At 40.9% G+C, this 19,903-nt stretch overlaps 1 protein-coding gene across 6 annotated transcripts in view; it reads left to right on the top strand.

Annotated features, from left to right (window-relative positions):
* The window catches only part of LOC135488224 (solute carrier family 38 member 10-like), a 57,886-nt gene extending 44,476 nt beyond the window's left edge, over nucleotides 1–13,410 (top strand). For 5 of the 6 annotated variants that reach the window (XM_064772743.1, XM_064772752.1, XM_064772735.1 and 2 more), the window contains 2 exons: nucleotides 555–695; nucleotides 8,406–13,410. In XM_064772743.1, the coding sequence (XP_064628813.1) occupies nucleotides 555–695; nucleotides 8,406–9,374 (1,110 nt within the window). In that variant the 3' untranslated portion in view covers nucleotides 9,375–13,410. The remainder of the gene's footprint in view (nucleotides 1–554; nucleotides 696–8,405) is intronic. The other variant, XM_064772760.1, reaches the window with a different exon arrangement.
* The last annotated feature ends 6,493 nt before the right edge of the window (nucleotides 13,411–19,903 follow it).

Here is a 19,903-nt window from a genome sequence, read left to right as displayed (position 1 = left end):
TGACCTAGTTTAAGCTTGATTTGAATTTCCCGCTCTTGTATGACTCTGAAGGTTGTGGGTTCCAATCCCACTTCGGGTCAATTTTTTTTTTTTTTAATTTTTACTTTTTTCACTTGTAAATACATTTTCTTTACTTTTTTGAATAATTTGGTGGGCGGCCATCTTGGTTTTTTTTTCTATTTTAAAGCCTTTGCTGTATCCAGAGTGACATGAATTTTATGGTTGGTGTACAATAAGTCTCCTTTACATGATATCACATGGGCTTTCTATTTTACCTACTTTTCAAGGTCAGCCTGGCTCAGGCACTTAGATTTGACTAATAAGTGGCATATTTGTCACCATTTAAAAGTCTTTTTACTTTGGTATGTTTGCCTGATATATTGACAAAACTGAGGTTGAAAGAGATCTATCGGGTACTTTCAATGTTCATATATTTTAGCTGAGCGCCAGGCCCTTGGGCCTCTTGTTTTACATGTAATCCATTATAAAATCCTACGGCAACTGGACTGGATAATCACCGGTAAGTACATAATAGACGTTTTCTATCCTGACAGGCTGAAGTTCAAAACAACTTAAAGAAACAGGACGAGATACTGCACCAACTTGCTGAACAGCAGCAAGAACAGAAGAAATTGATCGCTGAGCATAAGCAACTGATCCAGGAGTTGAAGGATCATAAGAAAGAACACGACAAGGTCAGTCCTTTAAACTTGGCAGCATAAAAAGTGTTTCTGTCTTGTAGTTGTGTGCTTGTTGCCTGTTTGTTCTCTTCTTCATGCTGAAAGTCTTTGTTGTGGAAGCAAGAGCATTTACGGTGTTGAATGTTTCCGGTCACATACCCAGAACATAGCATGAAACAAACCTGGAATTTATTCCAATTCCCGCATCGCCAATGAAATGCTTTTTTGGTTGACAACAGTGATTACAACTTTTGCAATAAGTTGAGATGTTTATCTATCTGAATGAATTTTGAGGGTAAGATGAGGAATTTAGGAACCTACTGTAACCCGGGAAAGACAAAATGTATTTGCATCCATTTTATTTCATGGTTTTTTGTATTGCAAGTTTTGCATACTTTTAGTTGTAGCATTTTAACAACTCTGTTACAGTAATTTCAGTTACTGTTTAGCTCAACTCCAGAGAGGTGAGCTTAGGATCCATGTCCGTCATCGTCGTTGTCGTCATCCGTTAGCAAGGCACGTTTTGTAACTGCTGGAGCTATCGACTTGAAACTTGGTTCACCTGGTAGACCAAATTTTGGACCGGTGTGCATTTTACCTGTTTTAGTTTTGCATTCTGTATCTTGTGTTGACAAACAATTAGATAATACAGGAAAAAGACAATTTGATATTAATTACTGTAACAGTGTTTTCAAAAGGTTTTAATTAAAACTACACCAAAGATGCAATTTCAGAAACCCCGAACTGAAATAACGATGAATATTTCCCGGGTTACAGTAATCTAGCAGATATAAAATTTGGTTGAAGAAAGTGTGAGTATTATAGTGAGCTTTCCCACCTGCACAGTTAGCCTAACAACTACCTTAAGCTATGTGTAGCCTATATCCTTTATGGCACGCATACTTGGTTATGGTATGACGGTTAGTTTAGATCTGTTGGATGCAGTTAATAGGTTTAGAGTGATAGATCCACTGTTCATGCCAAAGCTCACCAGGCTGATTCACGCATTTCAATTCTGGTCATCGGTTTCTTTTGTAGAGTTTCAGTCTGCTAAAAATAGTTGCGGTTCCACTACAGCCAAGTGCGGACAACATCCGAATTAGTTGTGCTATCATTACAGCTAATCCGGACTACAGAAGTCCGGATCTCACTAAGAGCGGTCTTATTAAGTTCGGATAGGATAAGCGGATTTATAGCCGAACTTAGAATAGACCCGGATCTAAAGCAGAAATTACCTGTAATGGAACCGCATTAGTCCGGATTATGATCAAGTTACTAAGTACAGCTACAGGTGGCGTATCAATGTGAACGTATTGCGCATGAGCGGGGCGTATTACGTATTACTCAGTGGGGCAAGCACAAAACCAGTTTATGCATATGTACACTATCCACAGATTAACCGGTGGTGCATTTTTCTCTCTATTAGTATGTGATGCAAGTTGTGCCTGAAAAAGTCATGTAAGATAAACACAGTGCTATTTTGTTGGAAGACTCGAACAACACGATTTTTCCAACATTATCGAAAACTTATTCTCCTTGGCCAGGACAGGCCAGCCAGCTGGGCAAGTTGGAAGGCCTGCCTGATTCTCCTTGATTCTCAGCAATCTGGGTAATTGATTCTCCAACTTTTTCGTGTCTTGTTTTTGCTTTTTGCGGAACAAAGCATGCCTCCCTCCCCTTGTTTTACCAAGATACTTTTTTCATGAGTCATACATGTGTTTTACCAACTTGATATGCCAGCTGATAGTGTTGAATTACTTTGCTGTGGTATAAATGGATTTTTTTGTTTTTCTGGTTATTGCCAATTTGCAGTAAAACTGGTGTCTATGTATAAAGATAATCATAAATGATTTTATGGCACGCATACTTGGTTATGGTATGACGGTTAGTTTAGATCTGTTGGATGCAGTTAATAGGTTTAGAGTGATAGATCCACTGTTCATGCCAAAGCTCACCAGGCTGATTCACGCATTTCAATTCTGGTCATCGGTTTCTTTTGTAGGGTTTCAGTCTGCTAAAAATAGTTGCGGTTCCACTACAGCCAAGTGCGGACAACATCCGAATTAGTTGTGCTATCATTACAGCTAATCCGGACTACAGAAGTCCGGATCTCACTAAGAGCGGTCTTATTAAGTTCGGATAGGATAAGCGGATTTATAGCCGAACTTAGAATAGACCCGGATCTAAAGCAGAAATTACCTGTAATGGAACCGCATTAGTCCGGATTATGATCAAGTTACTAAGTACAGCTACAGGTGGCGTATCAATGTGAACGTATTGCGCATGAGCGGGGCGTATTACGTATTACTCAGTGGGGCAAGCACAAAACCAGTTTATGCATATGTACACTATCCACAGATTAACCGGTGGTGCATTTTTCTATCTATCAGTATGTGATGCAGGTTGTGCCTGAAAAAGTCATGTAAGATAAACACAGTGCTATTTTGTTGGAAGACTCGAACAACACAATTTTTCCAACATTATCGAAAACTTATTCTCCTTGGCCAGCTGGGCAAGTTGGAAGGCCTGCCTGATTCTCCTTGATTCTCAGCAATCTGGGTAATTGATTCTCCAACTTTTTCGTGTCCTGTTTTTGCTTTTTGCGGAACAAAGCATGCCTCCCTCCCCTTGTTTTACCAAGATACTTTTTTCATGAGTCATACATGTGTTTTACCAACTTGATATGCCAGCTGATAGTGTTGAATTACTTTGCTGTGGTATAAATGGATTTTTTTGTTTTTCTGGTTATTGCCAATTTGCAGTAAAACTGGTGTCTATGTATAAAGATAATCATAAATGATAACGTGATAGAATAAATATGCCATGGGCAAGCAAGAAAAACAACTCATTTTAAGTTGGTACATGAACCTGATGTGAAAGACTCTGTGGACATTTTGCTCGGGTTTTTTACTACATCTTCTTGTATTTGATCTGAAAAATATCACCAGTACCATCATCTGCCTTCTTCTTTCTGTGAATTCCTCCCGTTAGAATCGAGGAAACCCTGTTAGAGCAGGTGGTTGAGTTTGTAGTCTCTGGCAATATAAAGTCTGTGACAAATTAAACTACATAGAGAGTTAGCCCTATTGGTATTAGATTTTGATGAAATTATTGAAGTGTTCGGATTTTAGCTTACCTTAGTTTGGGTGTTGCCATTCAGTGTGTATGTAGTATGTTAGGTCAGCACATCCACCTGGTATCCCCAGCCATTCAAAATCGCATAGTACAACTCTGTCTTCATCCGTGGAGGGGGTAGTCCATCTCCCTGGCATAGACTGCATAGTGCAGAAATCAGTGTCCCCCCCAACTCTACCAACCAGAAGTCTTGCTCTTGTAGTTGCCTCTGTAACTAGATGTTGCCTCCCTTTACAAGCTTGCCACAGAGGGTGGGGGCGACCTGTCCATGCCCGGTCGAAGATCATCCATTGGAGGATTTTCCTAACTTGGGAGTAAGAAACTAAGGCGCTGGTCCAGGAATCCTTAATCAACATTGCGGTGTTATCTTTCCAGTGGCATTTCTTCCAAGGGTGTTGAAGGGCCTGGTGGATGTTGATGCCATACTTTTTGGCTGTTATAAGTATCTTGTTGAACCAGCTCTTCGAGGTGCTTGATTTAAGGGATAGTTGTCTTAGCACTTTACTTGCCATAGAGGGTTGTTTCTGTCGAGTCTTGAGATGGCTCCAAATAGGGAGTTGACATGAAATGTTGCCTCGATTGGTGTTGTTCCTAGAAGAAGGTAGATGGCTGACTTAGCTGTGCTTTCTGGTTGTACTCTAAATCAGTCTTAGCGCCTTTCGGTGAAAGAGATCGAGCTGGGAAACATGAGCTGTGGACAAGTTGGTGGCTTCCAGTCCATGCAAAAGTCTTGGGATGACAAACGTGGCATAGATTTTCATTGACGTGGAAGGGTCTAGACCATTATAGCTGTGAAGACCGACACCCATGAGAGCATATGCTGTCCTTCTTGCCAGAGTAATCATCAGTGATGTGTCAGGGGATGTATTTCCCTTTTGCCATATAAGCTGAAATTATTAATTATCTGCCTTCAGAGTCTGAAGATGTGGAATACTTTCAATAATCTGATATTGTTTTCCAGACAACCTTAGCACCTCCAGTGAAGAAGTCAAAGGTTTGGATTGCGTTTGTTGGATTTGTTAGCTATTTGAATTTGGTTCTCAGATTTTTATATTTCATTCATGTTACATTACAATTCTTTTTCCTCATATCCGCCTCTTTGGTCCTGAAGTTCACCTCTTAAAAACAGACAGTTTTCTTAAACTAGAAAAAAAGATTTTGTGTTAAATTGAACCTCTGTAATAGGAAGGACATAAAAAAGACAGTTTTCCTCAACTAGAAAGAATTTTGTGTGTTAAGTTGAACCCCTGTGGTAGAAAACCATAGCAAAAGGACAGTTTTTCTAAGTGAACCTCTGTAGTAGAAAAGCCACAGCAAAAAAGACAATTTTCCTGAACCAGAAAATAATTTTGTGTTGTAAAGTAAACCCCTGCAGTAGAAAAGCCATAGAAAAAGACAGTTTTCCTAAACCAGAAAAAATATGTGTCTTCAGCTAAAACCCTGTAGTAGAGATACCATTTAAATTCAATTTTGGGGAAATTTCCTGACATGGCATCCAGGCCTTGAATATCTTTGCTTGTAGGTAAACTGACAATTAGCATATTTTGACAGTTTTTAATCTGATAACATATGATAATTAACAATAGATAGAATCAAACATATTACAGCAGAAAATGTGGAATTTGTTATTGTGCAAGCCTCCCGGTGTTACGTTGTCACATGGAAATAATGATGTCATAGTCATTACTACGTGTAGAACCGAGTTGAATGCCGCACCTTGCAAACAGGAAAGAAAAACATACATATTCACATGGTGTGACGTATTTTTCTTTTTCGGGATATGACCTACTTTCTGGCCTCCAGGCAGCCATCTTGGAAATTGTTGTTTTGCCTTTTTGAAGCTAATGGTTGTACGTAGAGTTACAAAAATTTTATGGTGGGTGTATCTATATCTCAATATATACATATCACCCGGGTTTTTGATTTGACCTACTTTTCAAGGTCACAGAGGTCAGAGTTCACTAAATCACCGATAGGTGGCATGTTTTGTTTCTATTTGAGCTGGAAGGTTCTAAACTTGTGAGGACATGTATCTAGGGACCCTCTTTTCTACCCCCAAAATTTGTCCCACTCGAACTCCAAATATGGCCGCCAGGCGGCAAACTTAGAAATTAAACAAAGTCGGATTGCAACGAAATTTCATGTGATTGTATATCTATGTACTCTCTACAACATCTCTGATTTTCAGTCATCTTGAAAATTAAACAAAGTTCTATTACTCCGAAACTAATGATCGGATTGTAACCAAACTTCATGTGATTATGTATCTAGGTACTCTTATCAATATCCCTATTTTTCAGTCAAATCCCTTGACAAATATGGCCACCAGGCCGCCATCTTGAAAATCCAACGAAGTCCTATTACTCTTAAACTGAACAGATGTCAACCAATTTCATTGGTTGACGTGGTATCCTAGAGTCATGGAGCAATATCTGCCATGATAAGTTGAGGACTTCTAATTAAAATTAAAGTAATTTTTTTCTTAGACTACGAGTGGACATTATGGCAGTGTGACTGGCAGTAAAACTTCAAGGAGGTATTTGCATCTTAAACCTTTCATTTATAGCTCATCTTAGGGGAGCTTGGGTACAATACTGTGACGTCTGTAGTCATCGCACTTTCTGCAACTTTTGGGGTATGACTGAAATTTGGTGTGATTGTGGACAATTTAGCGGGATGCATTTTTCTTTCTTTTTTGCTCATCGTAGGGGAGCCTGTTGTCGTCGTCCGTGAACATTGCACCAAAACAGAGGTCTGATACTTAACCAATTTAGCTATGAACTTGAAACTTGGTATGACATCTAACACTAAATTTCGGTCAGTCTGGTTCTTAACCTGGCCACCAGGGGGCAACACTGAAAACTTTATAAGTGTTATTTCTCACTTACATGTGTTATCAATCGATTTTAATATCAATTTTGTTATAGTGTATGCACTCTTTAGCAAGAATACATCGCACGTCATACAGGTTTTTGATTTATAGTACATTTCAAAGTCACAGAGGTCAGATGGTGTAAATTGGATGTAAAGAGTGCAAGTATTGCACATTTTTCAACCACTAATTGACATGAATTCTATAACACGAGTGCACTGGAGCACACATAATACTCATAATATCTCACCCAGGAATTTGATTTGACCAATCATGGTCACACATGTCAAATGACACATTTCAGCTGTTGTAACCTTTGTAATTGGGTGTACAGTGGAACCTCTCTTAGCGGACACCTCTTTACTAAGGACATCCTCTCTATTAAGGACACTGCATTTGGTCCCAAGTCAATGTAGAATCGAACAGTGACCTACTTTTCAGGTAAACATAACATCAAGTTGATAAAGTATGTTGTGGGAAATCTTTGAAGGAATCTTCACTGTGGACAATCTTTGCGCAATATGCCCAGCTGTATTTTTTCCTCGCAATTTGACCAACTTTTTGCCACCAACACCAGACGGCCATCTTGAAAATCTGACAATTTTCAACACCTGTTCACCGAAAACAAGTTCAGGTGTAAGAAGGTCATTCATTATTTAATATAACATTATATGGTAACCTTATCCCCTTCACTGACAACAGGTGAACACATGGCCCCTGACTATTTCATTTTATAATACATGAGATAAACCCAATCTTACATGTATGATTTTATTTATTCATTTATTTGGGATTCATGCTAGTTGCTCCTCTTCAATTGCATTTGATAATAATAAACCCCATATGATTTCATTCGGTTTTTTTATGGGATTTAAGCTTGCTGCTCTTCTAAACGTGTAGTTTGGTTTTATTTCATCCTTTGAATTTATTCATTCTTTTATGGGATTTAAGCTAGCTCTTTTACTTTATCTTTTTTTTCAACCAATGTTCTAGGTTTGAATCTGGTGTGGTCCACTGCAGGACTTTTGCAGCGGTCTTTTAGATTTATAGCAAGTCTATAACCCAGATGACTTGTGTCAATCATGTAATAAAGCCTATACTACATGACTACAGATACTGCCATTTTTCTTGCTAGCAATGTGATGGTAGTGATAGGCTTCAGTATAATTCATTTCAGCCCTTTGACAATTTAATGACCATTTCAAATTTGTAGATCTGGAGGAGACGCTTTCCTTTGCAGTTATAACAAACAGAAACCATTATGATACTGTAGTAATGCCACTCTTTTAATAGCAATGTCATAAATGATCTTCACGGAACTACTTCAGATACGGTGAGGCAGCAAAAAGTCTCCCTGCGATAGCATAAACATGTCAATCAATACATGTAGGTGCCATAATGACAGGAGTTTGACAGAGGGAAGCACAGCTTTAAAGTCCAATCAATGAACCACCTGAATAGTCCCTCATGCTTCAATTCCAAGGGCAATTCCAGCCTTGTGGAACATGCTGAAATCTTACCATGTTAGCCATATTGATAAAGATATTATGATTACTTATGAAATATTTGAGAAAATTATTATTGATACATGTATTTCTGTATGTTTGGTTTAAATCACCCTATATCTTGGTTGACATTAGGAAATGTAAATCAAGCCCCACCTTTTAAGCAATGTGTCCATCATCATCCTGCTTACTGTTTCCTTCATGATTTTTCAGGAGGATGCTGTCAACCGAATTGTCAACAGTGCTAACGCCGACCTCCTAAGGGATCTTGACTTCAAAGCAGTAGCCAACAAGCAAGCACAAGTTCCAGTACTGAATCAATCGCCAAATGTTGCAAAACCAAACAGTCAGAATCTGGTTCAACAAAGTATTGGGCAGGCTGGGCAACAGAAGCCGGTTGTCCAACAAAATGTAGGTCAGCAACCACCAGTTCAAAATGTTGCCAAGCAACCAGTTCAAAATCTTGCTCAACAACCAGTCCAAAACATGGCCCAGCAACCAGTCGCCCAGCAGCCAGCTCAGAATGTTCCCCAACAACCAGTCGGAAATAATGCCCAGCAACCAGTTCAGAATGTTGCCCAACAGCCTCCACAGAATTTAATGCAGCAACCAATGAAAAATGCAGTCCAACAACCTGTTCAGAACGCTGCTCAGCAACCTGTTCAGAAAGTTGTTAAGCAACCTATTCCGAATGCTGCTCAGCAACCTTTTCAGAATGCTGGTCAGCAACCTGTTCAGAATGCTGGTCAGCAACCTGTTCAGAATGCTGTTCAGCAACCGGTTAAGAATGTTGTTCAGCAACCTGATCAGAATGCAGCCCAGCTACCAGTGCAAAAGATTGCTCGACAACCTGTTCAAAATGTAGTTCAGCAACCTGTTAAAAATATCGCCCAGCAACCAGTCCCTAATGTGGCAAAGCAGCCTGTTCAAAATGCTGCTGTTCAACAGCCAGCTCAAAAGTCAAATGTGGTGAATCAGAATGTTCAGCAACCTGTTAAAAAATTGAGCCCGGTAGCGGCCCCGGTACCGCCAGTAAAAGATTTTGCCAAACAGGCTCCTCTTGGGGAAAATGCAATTAAACAGTCACAAAATGTTAATGCTGGTCCAGCGGCAGCCCTTGATAAGGTGGTACCAAATGATCCTCATGGGGCAAAGGAAGCTGTGAAAGATAATTTGAAGTGAGCGGGCCTAAGAGGATGCCATATTTGATGCAGTAAAGGTAAAAATGTTGTGATATATTGAGTATGGCATGTATTTTCTTACTGCGAACCGTGGAATGTTTGGAAAGCTTAAAGTTGGCAAGTGTGCTCAATTTTGTTTGGATATGGATGAAACTAAGCTGTCAAAATTGGTTGATAAGATGCATTGTTGAGTTGAAATTTGAAATCGTGTTTGCCTCCCAAATCACAAAAAAGTGGTTGCAGTATTTGGTAAAAAAATAGGAGATTATCACTGCACAGGATTATTCTGTGAAACACTATTATTCTAAAGCACCTTCTTAAACATCATGCATTGTGTAATTTTCTATGGAAAATGCATTATTGTATAGTCCAAATCACAATTGTCAACTTTGACGCTCGACCCAGTGCATTTGTCGTACATAAGCATAATTTACGGAGAACATAGATAAATAAGCATGTTACTGGTGTGTCATTGGCGCACACGCACATACATTGCAGTGACACGAAGCGGACGGATGTCAATTGTGATTTGGACTGTACCTCTTTTAATGGTAGTGGTTTTGGTGTTGTACCCATAACTGTTCGGTTTGATACCAGCTGTCACAATCAGTCAATTTCAATGTTTAGTTGTAGTGTTTTAGAAATTGATCCCACAATAGAAGTACATGTATTGTTTGTGTCACCAAATGTCGCAAGGGCAGAGCTGTCATTTTGCCCAAAACCTCAGCGAGGCACCTTGGTTTTGGGCTACATTTTAGTTCAATCCTTGCAGTGCTTGGTGAGACAACCAGTATCAATTTCCCTAAATACTGTGAAGATCTTATTTGTGTCAAATGTATTGGTCCTTATAGGACTGTTGATATGGTGCATTTAAGGCATTTTGATAATGTTTATTGTTGATTTGAATGAGGTTAAATAGCTGATTATTTGGAGAAATAACCCATTTTGAATATTTGGTAGGGGGTAGTTTGATATAATATCCTATTATCTTATCATGTTTTCATATGATTTTGACCAAGTGTAAAGCTGTCTTACTTGGGAGGAGTTAATCTATGTCAGTGATGGCTAAAGGATGACCATGCTAGATGTGCGCATTATTACTAATATGCTCTGTGCTGGAAATCATCATTTAGAGATGTACCAACAATTTTCATCAATTAAAACCGTGTAAAAAGTTGTTTTGTACCAACTCTCCCGAAGTCATCCACTCGACATTTCTCGGAAATGTCTCATTTCTCCAGCACTGCAGTATAACTTACAACGTTGTTATAACAGGGTCAATGATGACCCCCCAGTCCCCATCATGACCCCAATGCCCCACAAAGATTTCAAATTCTAATTGGACCACATCATGTTTATGGGACTATGTACTGGGGTCTTTGCACTTTCTAGCTCAAGGCACGTCTGTATTTTCCCCTGTGTTGACATGAGTAGAAAGTGTATTTCAAGGCGGGAACTCTTTTAGCGCCAATAAACTCCTTTGACATTTTAAATCTATTCAAAACAACTGTATTTCTGCTGTTCGGGAAAAACTACATCTTAAAATTTTACGTCTTTTGAGGAAACATTCTGCACAAACTGAAAACCAAGCCAAAAAGAATGATGCTGTCAGTTAGCGTGGTTATCCTTTAAAAGTTCATGTATCTTTACAAAGGTTACTATTAAGGTGTGTGTGTCAATTTGTTCTGAAGCTAAGACTTTCAGAAGACCAAAACCATTTTGCACGATTCCTTGTTGGGTACACTTGGATCTGCTTGTTGGGTAGGCTGGGAGATCTGGGCTTGATTGCATGACATTTGCAGCTCTTGTCGATGAGTTGTTTATATTTACAACGATCAGTTATGCCGATGAGGAGGTGATAATACTCATGGTAGGTTTCCTCTAAAGGCCCACACCATTTGTTAGATTTTGACATTTTTAATCGAATTTGAAAATTTCCCACTGCGTAAATATGTACTGAATATAAATTTCAACAATGCTGTTGTTTTGACAGATATGCACGTTTCAGCAAAGTTGCTTTCATGATAGCTGCACCAGGGTATTGTGTATAACTGCACTTCTAGTTTCCTGGCCCACGATTAAATACGAACGGCATGCCCCTTTAAAGGCAGACTACTAGTAGGAGGTAGGTGGGCCAGATTAAGTTAAATGAAGTGGCCAATATGTGTCTCTGAAATCGCTAAGTCAAACCAGAACAGTTGCCAAACTGGGTGTAACAGTCACCTGTAATGTTCATAACTTGATGCAAGAACTTTGGCAATTTCTGCAGATCAATAGAAAGTGACATCTATCAGTTCAAATGACTTCAGAAGATTTTGTCAAAAGATTCATCACACAATTCGGTTGGAATAAGATGTTTATCAATCAAATATCACAAAGACTTTCCAATAACTGGTTTCAGTAAATCGTAGACCGACCTTCAGTTGGACACCAGCTCCTGCCTGTAGTCATCTGCTGCAGCAGTTTTGCTCTTGTGTTGTATATTAATGCAGTTTGCAGCAGACAATATGTGGTTAAGAAAGAATGTTGGTAATTAGAGCACATGGCAACTCTTTTGTACATGTAATATTTTGTACTTAATGATTTTAAATGGTCCAAAAGTTTTAATTTTTTAAAACTTTAGTTTAAACATTTACATCGGTTTAACTTTGAATAATCTTTTAAAAGTAGAATAGCAGGCAAAACTACTTTTCAACTTTTAAAAGATTTTTTCCGATTAATTGAATTAATTAAGCTAGGTTCCCTATGATATGCTGCATATTCATGTACATTGTATGGCTTTATAAATATCACCGAGCTAAGTTGAGGGAAATAATCAAGTGAGGTCTCTTCTGTACCTATTGACAGATCTCAGTGCTTTGTTTTGCATTTAGTGTGTAATATTATTTAATGTACTTTATTCTTATATTTGGGAAGTTCTCTAATTATATGATTCAAAAAAAATCTGTGTACAGAGTGAAATATGTGGAACAAATTCTCAAAATAATAATCGATACCCCACACCCTGTAGCGTAGATGTACTGCAATCTTGACCACCCCAGCTATTTAGCTTTCCCTTAACCTGGAGAACATTACAGTTGTGCCATACTCCCACGGGGACGAGAGGCCTTGTACTGTCACCTACGCACCATTCGTATCAGTTAGTCTGGAACAAATCAGTTAGTTTGCAAAAAATGGATGGAAATTGCAGGTACCAGTGGATGGCAATCACTGTTGTCTCTGTCTGTGCTCTTCGAGGTGTTTCATTATGGAGTGGAATATTATATGCTCTAGTGATTTGCATGATACTGATGTGAGAGACACAGGGTGGTACATGTAGTTGGCTGGTGTGGATTTACTCCCTTTCTTGTGGATTGCACATACGTTTTCCCTACGCTAGTCAGATGGCACCTCCCCTTGTCTGAGTGACTGGTTAAATATCCTCGTTACTGGTAGGACCATCTCTTCTCCGCAGTCCTTCATTTACCCTCACTGGGATTTCATCTTGGCCACAGGCTTTGGATGGGTTGAGTTTTAAAGCAGCTTCTCGACCCCCTCCTCAGTCGCTGTGATGGTCCTGATTGCTGTACTGTTGGTTGAGCATATTGGCTTTACTGGCTTTGTTGATCAGTGTTGGGATGCCCCTTGCATCCCTCTTCTTTTAGAAAAATGTGATTGGAGAGAATAAAAAGCGCAAACAATTATTTTTTCATTGGAAAAATGATTAAAAACTTTCGGAGCCCCTCAAAATATAAATAGTGAAAAATTTGTTGTTAGAATATTAATGCACAGAAATGATTAGGTGCAAAAATATGTCTGTCTACATTATAGAAATTATTTCACTGAGCCGAGACTTTTCCAGCAAGTTCTTGGGACCAGGTATGGGAAGTACTAGGGATGGAAAGTGTTATGTAATATACTGGAAAATTGTTTAATTGATACATGTAGGTCTTCACATTCCTCAGGAAAGGGATATTATAATTTCTAATTGTAGAATGTAAATTGTTTGTACAGCACAGATAAATTAATATTATTTTATAATAAATGGCTTATAGAAATATCGTGTTTTATTTTCTGTATAATGGAACTGAGCTCATTTCAAGATTCCATCATGTTGGTTGCATCAAAGACCAGGACGTCATCATGTTGGTTGTGTCACAAAGACCAAGACTCAATCAGGTGGTTGTATCGAAGTCCAAGACTCCATTATGTTGATTGTGTCATATTAACAAAGACTCAATCAGGTGGTTGTATCGAATTCCAAGACTCCATTATGTTGATTGTGTCATATTAACAAAGACTCCATCTATTTTGTTGTATCAAGGAACAAGACTCCATCTATTCGGTTGTATCAAAAAACAAGACTATGTCTATTTGGTTGTATCAAAGACCAAGACTCCATCTATTCGGTTGTATCAAAAAACAAGACTCCATTATGTTGGTTGTGTCAAGAACCACAACTCCATCTATGTCCAAGACTACATCTATTTGGTTGTATCGTAGACCCAGACTCCATTTATATCAATTGCATCAAAGACCAACTCTCCATTATGTTGGTTGCATTAAAGACCAATAATCAGCCATGTTTGTTGTAACAAGGACCAAGACTCATTATGTTGGTTGTATCAGAGACCAAGACTTCATCAGGTAGTCATATCAAAGACCAAGATGTTAGCAGGACTTATCATGTTGGGTGTGTCACTCCAAGACTCCACTAGGTTTGTTGTTTCAATGACCAAGACTTCATCATGGTGGTTGTACCAAAGACCAGAATTTACTCATGTTGGTTGTACCAATAACTATAAATACAGTTACTCCATCAGGTTGGTTGTACCAAAGACCAAGACTTCATCATGTTGTTGTAACAATGACCAGGACTTAATCATGTTGGTTGCACCAAAAACGAATACTCCATCAGGTTAGTTGTACAAAAGACCAAGACAAGAATTCCAAGAATTGCTAGTGTTAATGCTGAAGCTGCCATTCCTACCAACCATACTCGCATTTCGCATAATCGATTGTCATGGAACGATGCACACGCTAACGAGTTTAAAAATGACTTGGAGAACGCAATAGACAAACTTACAAAAGATCTACAGCCCATACCGGCGAATGAATTGGAAGTAAATCAGTCTGTAGAACTCGTTACCTCAACATTACAGTCAATTGGGGATAAAATATTTTTCTCAAGAAGTGTTCTTTCGTGATCCCGCTAGGAAACACTCCCAACCGTGGTTCAAACGTGAATGTTATGATAAAATGAAATGCCACAAGGCCGCGCTAAATGTGTACAAAAGGAGCCGGTCTAGGCCCGACTGTGAACTGCTAGGCCCATATTCATAAACGATGTTTTTCAGTTAAACACCGTTGTCTTGTTTAAACAGTGTTTAAACAGGTGATAATCGGGCACACAAGTTAGACAGCATTTCATAAAGGGTGATTAGCATGTCCCATGTTTAGGCGGTTGCTAAACAAGATCGCCTGTTTAAGGATGACAAAAGAAATTTTAAACGTCGAAAGGGGCTTGTTTAACTGCTGATCAGTCGGTCATTTCTCTTCTGGCGAGCGTCGAGAGTACAATGGATGCGCTAGTTGTGGTCGAATTTGCTGCGGAAGAAGCCGCAGAGGCTGGGCAAGAAGTGCCGCGTGGCGTTTTACGTGTCTTCAAGGACCGTAGTAACCCCCTGGAGGAGTACACTGATCGGACATTTAAAGGCGATACAGAATATCAAAGGATTCATTCCGTTATGTTCTTGACCTAATTGGACCCCAGATAGAGCATCCCACGAGAATAAGGAATCGAGCCCTTCTTCCGATAGAGCAACTTGCTGTTGCACTCCGGTTTTATGCTTTTGGTTGTTTTCAAATCGAATTTGGGGATTCAAGTGGTGTCTCGCAAGCTACGTGGTGTCGTGTGGTGCGTCGTGATTCCGAAGCGATCTGTGGATGGAAGGAACGCTTCATCCCGTTTCCACAGCGGAGGAGAGACGGGTGGTGATGCAAGGGTTCTATGAAATTGCCGAGTTCCCAGGCGTGATTGGCGCTATCGACGGAACCCACGTAGCAATCGTGAGCCCAGGAGGTGCCGATGTTAATAATAATAATAATAAATTTACATTTATACCCGCAAAATCCAATTTAGAATTGCTCTAATGCGGTCCAAAACAAGTTCGAAAAAGGTGCGTTTTAAGACCCCGTCTGAAGATTTGCTCACTAACTGCATTCTGCAGATCAGGACTGAGGCTATTCCACAGCCTGCATGCTTGGACTGTGAAGCTCCTGCCACCATATGTCCGAAGGCGAAACCTGGGGATCCTGAGAAGACATTTGTCTTCAGACCTCAACGATCGTCCAGGCACATACAATGGCAGGAGTTCTGAGATGTAAGTGGGTGAAAGTCCCTTCAGAGATTTAAAGACTAGTAGAAGAACCTTGAATTGGATTCTCTGGTGAACAGGCAGCCAGTGGAGAGACCTAAGGACTGGGGTGATGTGGTCAGATTTACGTGACCTTGTAACTATGCGTGCAGCAAGATTTTGCACTTTTTGCAACTTATTCAACACCTTATCGTCAATGCCAACAAGCAGACTATTGCAGTAGTCCAACCTGGATATTACTGTTGAGTGAACAAGAAGTTTAGTGGCAGCCTCTGTCAGAAACCTTCGCATGCGCCCAATATTTCTGAGTTGAAATGTTGCCCACTGAACCACCCGGTTCACATGTGAACACATAGACAGTGTCTGATCGAACATGACCCCAAGGTTTCTGACAGGGTCTGCTGTAACAATAACCTCCGTGCCAGCAACTGATAGGGTATGAATGTTAAGTGAGTTCAGAGAATTTTGTGACCCAAAGAGCTTGACTTCAGTCTTGGCAGGATTGCCCTGAAGTTTGTTCTCGGTCAGTCATTTCTGGACAGAGTGAAGACAGTCCTCAAGATGGAGTATCCGCTGGTCCGCCGAGCAAATCGGTAGGGCGATATATAGCTGGGTGTCATCAGCATAACCATGGCGGAGAGTGAGTCCTTGATCAATAAGATGTCCTAGCGGTAAGATATAAATGGGAAACAGAATAGGGCCAAGCACAGATCCCTGAGGCACACCATAAGACAGTTCCCGGGCCGTTGAACGAGTGTCACTGATCTGGACGCATTGGGTTATGTTTGTCAAATAAGATCTAAACCACTCTAGCGCAGGACCACGTATGCCTATTAGCCGTTCAAGTCGATCAAGGAGAATACCGTGATCTATAGTATCAAAGGCGGCACTTAAATCCAGTAAAACGAGGATCGCTGCTCCTTGTTGGTCAACCATCATCCTAATGTCATTCTGTACACGTAGTAGAGCGGTTTCAGTGCTATGGTGGCGCTTGTACGCGGACTGTAAGACGTATGTGTCCATGTGGTCGGTCAGGCGGATTGCGACGACTCGCTCTAGGATCTTCGATAGCAGTGATAGATTGCTCACAGGGCGGTAATTTTGGAGGATCTCTGGGTCAAGTTGTGGTTTCTTTAGCAGCGGTGACACGAGGGCAACCTTAAGCGATTCAGGAACCTGGCCATCTTTCAGCGATGCGTTTATCGTGTTGACTAGGATTGGTGCTAATTCGTCAATGGAAGCCTTAACCATCCAGTAGGGAGAGGATCGAGTCTGCAGGACTTGCAAGGTGATTTTTTCACGATGGTGACCAGCTCTTTAAGACAGACCGGCTTCAGTTCTTGGAGGAGCTGACCGGAGTTGGCAGTGAGCTGGGACACATTGCTATTGTCATCAGATGCTAGCCCCAGTCGAATAACTTGAATCTTTTCCTGGAAAAAGTCAGCAAATCTGTTTGCTAGGCTAGCACTATCTGAATGCATGGCCATGGGAAGCTTCATCTCCCGTGCTGTGCGTGCAACAGTTTATGGAAAACCCTTTGCATTTCCTTGGAATTCGAACCTGCAGCTTCGATTTGGCCATTGAAATAGGTCACCTTGGCTGCAGTCAATTGAATGTTGAAGGCATTTCGTGCCTCAAGGAACGCTTCTTTGTGGACGGTAAGCAACGTTCGGCGCCATCTCTGTTCAGCTTTCCTCTTCATGCGCTTAGCTACGGTAAGTTCTGCAGTGAACCTTTGCTGTGATGGACGGATGGTTACTGTTTTAACAACCTCTGGAGCATGGTGATTGAGGAGACTGTTGAGTTCCTGCCAATACGCATCACACAAAGGCTCTACGTTAGCATCAGCAGCAGGCCATTCTAATTTCGTAATGTCCTCATTGAACAATGACTGGTTGATATTTCTCAGCTTGCGTATAGTTACTCTAACCCGTTGGTACGAGGGTTTATAGGGTAATGAATTTTTGCCACAACTAGATTATGGTCAGAGATCATATCTCCTTGCGCAATACTAGAAGTGATGTTATTGTCAAGAAAGGGGGATAGCGAAGTCAAGAGTATGTAGTGATCGATGGGTGGGGAAGTCTATGGCCCGTATTCTTGAACCCTCCTTTAACACTAAGGGAGACTTTAAGTCAACCTTTAGCTAAATTTCATTTCAAGAACCAACCTTTATTTCTGGCTAAAGGACTCCTTTATGTATCTTCCTTAAGCAAAGGTTGGGCCATTTCTGGAACCTTCCTTCATTACAGGAAATGCTTTAAATTGCTGTAAGGAGGCCTTTAAACATAAGGTTGGTCTGGAGTATCCTTTAGTCTCCCTTTAGTAGCCGATGTGGAAGGATCTCTTCTGATAACTCAGCGATGGGCGATTATGTCAACCGACTAGTGCGTCTTTATGACGTCAATGTGCGTATGCCACGCATCCGGACACTGCTTCCTCAGTTTCGAGAGGATGATTTCAGTGACGACGCCTTTTTTGATCGATTTCGGTTCACCAAGGATGGATTTAACCAGCTGATGCACTTCATTGGCGACGACATCCCGGAACCTGAGAACAATCATGGACACCCCATATCACCAAGGACCCAAGTGCTAGTTGCACTCCGTTACTATGCGACAGGTTCGTTTCAGATCGTTCACGGAGATTTGCAAGGAGTGTCCCAGCCATCGGCTTCAAGAATTGTCAAAAGGGTTTCAGGACTGTTAGCAAGAAAACGGGCCGAAGTAATTCGTTTTCCAATTGGACAGGAAGCTGTTGAAAATAAAAGGAAATTCTATGAACAGTATGGTTTTCCTGATGTGCTAGGTTGCGTTGACGGAGTTCATGTGCCCATCGAAGCCCCAAGCTTGGACGAACGTGAAATTTATAGATGTCGCTGAATGTTCAAGGCATCGCAGATACATATCTGAAATTCATCAACATTGTTAATCGATGGCCGGGGTCAACTCATGATTCACGTATTTTCGATAACAGCCGGATTTGTTTCCAGCTTGAACAACGCCAATTCGAAGGCCTTCTGCTTGGAGATAAAGGCTACGCTTGCCTACCATTTTTAATGACGCCATTTCGGAACCCAGCTGGCCGTGCACAAAGGCGATACAACAGATCACACAAGAGTACACGATCTGCAGTTGAAAGAATGTTTGGCATATGGAAACGCAAATTTCCGTGTTTGAAACAGGGTATAAGAGTGAAGCTTGACACAGCAATGTCCGTCATCACTGCGACTGCAGTATTGCACAATATTGCCATTGATCTGAAGGAGCCAGATGTTGGTGAAGAGGCTGAGGCTGAGGATGACGATATCCCTGTAGTCGATAGGGATGATAATGTCATGGGTGCTGCTATCAGACAAACAATTGTTCAACAAACATTTTCAATAAGCACAATTTATTGACAATTATTTTGATCCAACGTAGTCTCCTCCAAACAAACGTGGTATATGTACGATTGACATCTGGCCTTTATATCGTGGGCATTCTACGATTAATGAACAGCCAATCAGGAGTACGTTATAGTGAAGGAGGTTAGGTTGTTGATCTTTTGTTTTAATATATGGTCACTGCCCGCTCGTCCCCGCTCCCCGGGCGCCCGCCCGCCCGCCCGCCCGCCCGCCCCCCCTCCGATTCCACCCTACCATAGACCCCGCATTTAGGCCCTACCCTTTTTAGTGCAGGCAATGCTTTGAATTACCGAACATCTGCCTTTGACGTCCCCGTTATGCGCTCCGACCGTTCGCCCCGACCAGTACGAACTGCCGGTGTAAAAGTAGAAAATGTCCCCTGGAAAAAGTGTCCGGCCCTATTGTATTCTGCTATAATAATAATATTTTCATGGTCCTATTATCTGGTCTATCGAGACCATGACTGACAATGCAATAGCTCAGAGATTGAAGCGCATAATAGAATCCTTTGTTTCCCGGACATTCTATCCTAGGACATTTTAAACTTCTACACCGGTCCAGTGTAATCGTTATTGTAGTCCTCTGAAGATATCAGCCCGAGTCAGCTTGCAAGCACAAGGAAAATAGTGGAAGAGTATACCCTCCCCTGATCCCCACCCATAAACGTGCCCGCCCACGGACCCCAACCACCACCACGCCTTTGGCTGCACATTGATTTTTTTACTCTCTCCGCCTCACGTTTGACTGGAAATGCCCCCAAGCTCAGGA

This window comes from Lineus longissimus, chromosome 1 (genome assembly GCF_910592395.1).
Source record: "Lineus longissimus chromosome 1, tnLinLong1.2, whole genome shotgun sequence".
NCBI lineage: Eukaryota > Metazoa > Nemertea > Pilidiophora > Heteronemertea > Lineidae > Lineus > Lineus longissimus.
Note: the sequence above shows the minus strand (reverse complement) of the source record. Positions and strands in the feature narration are given on the sequence as shown.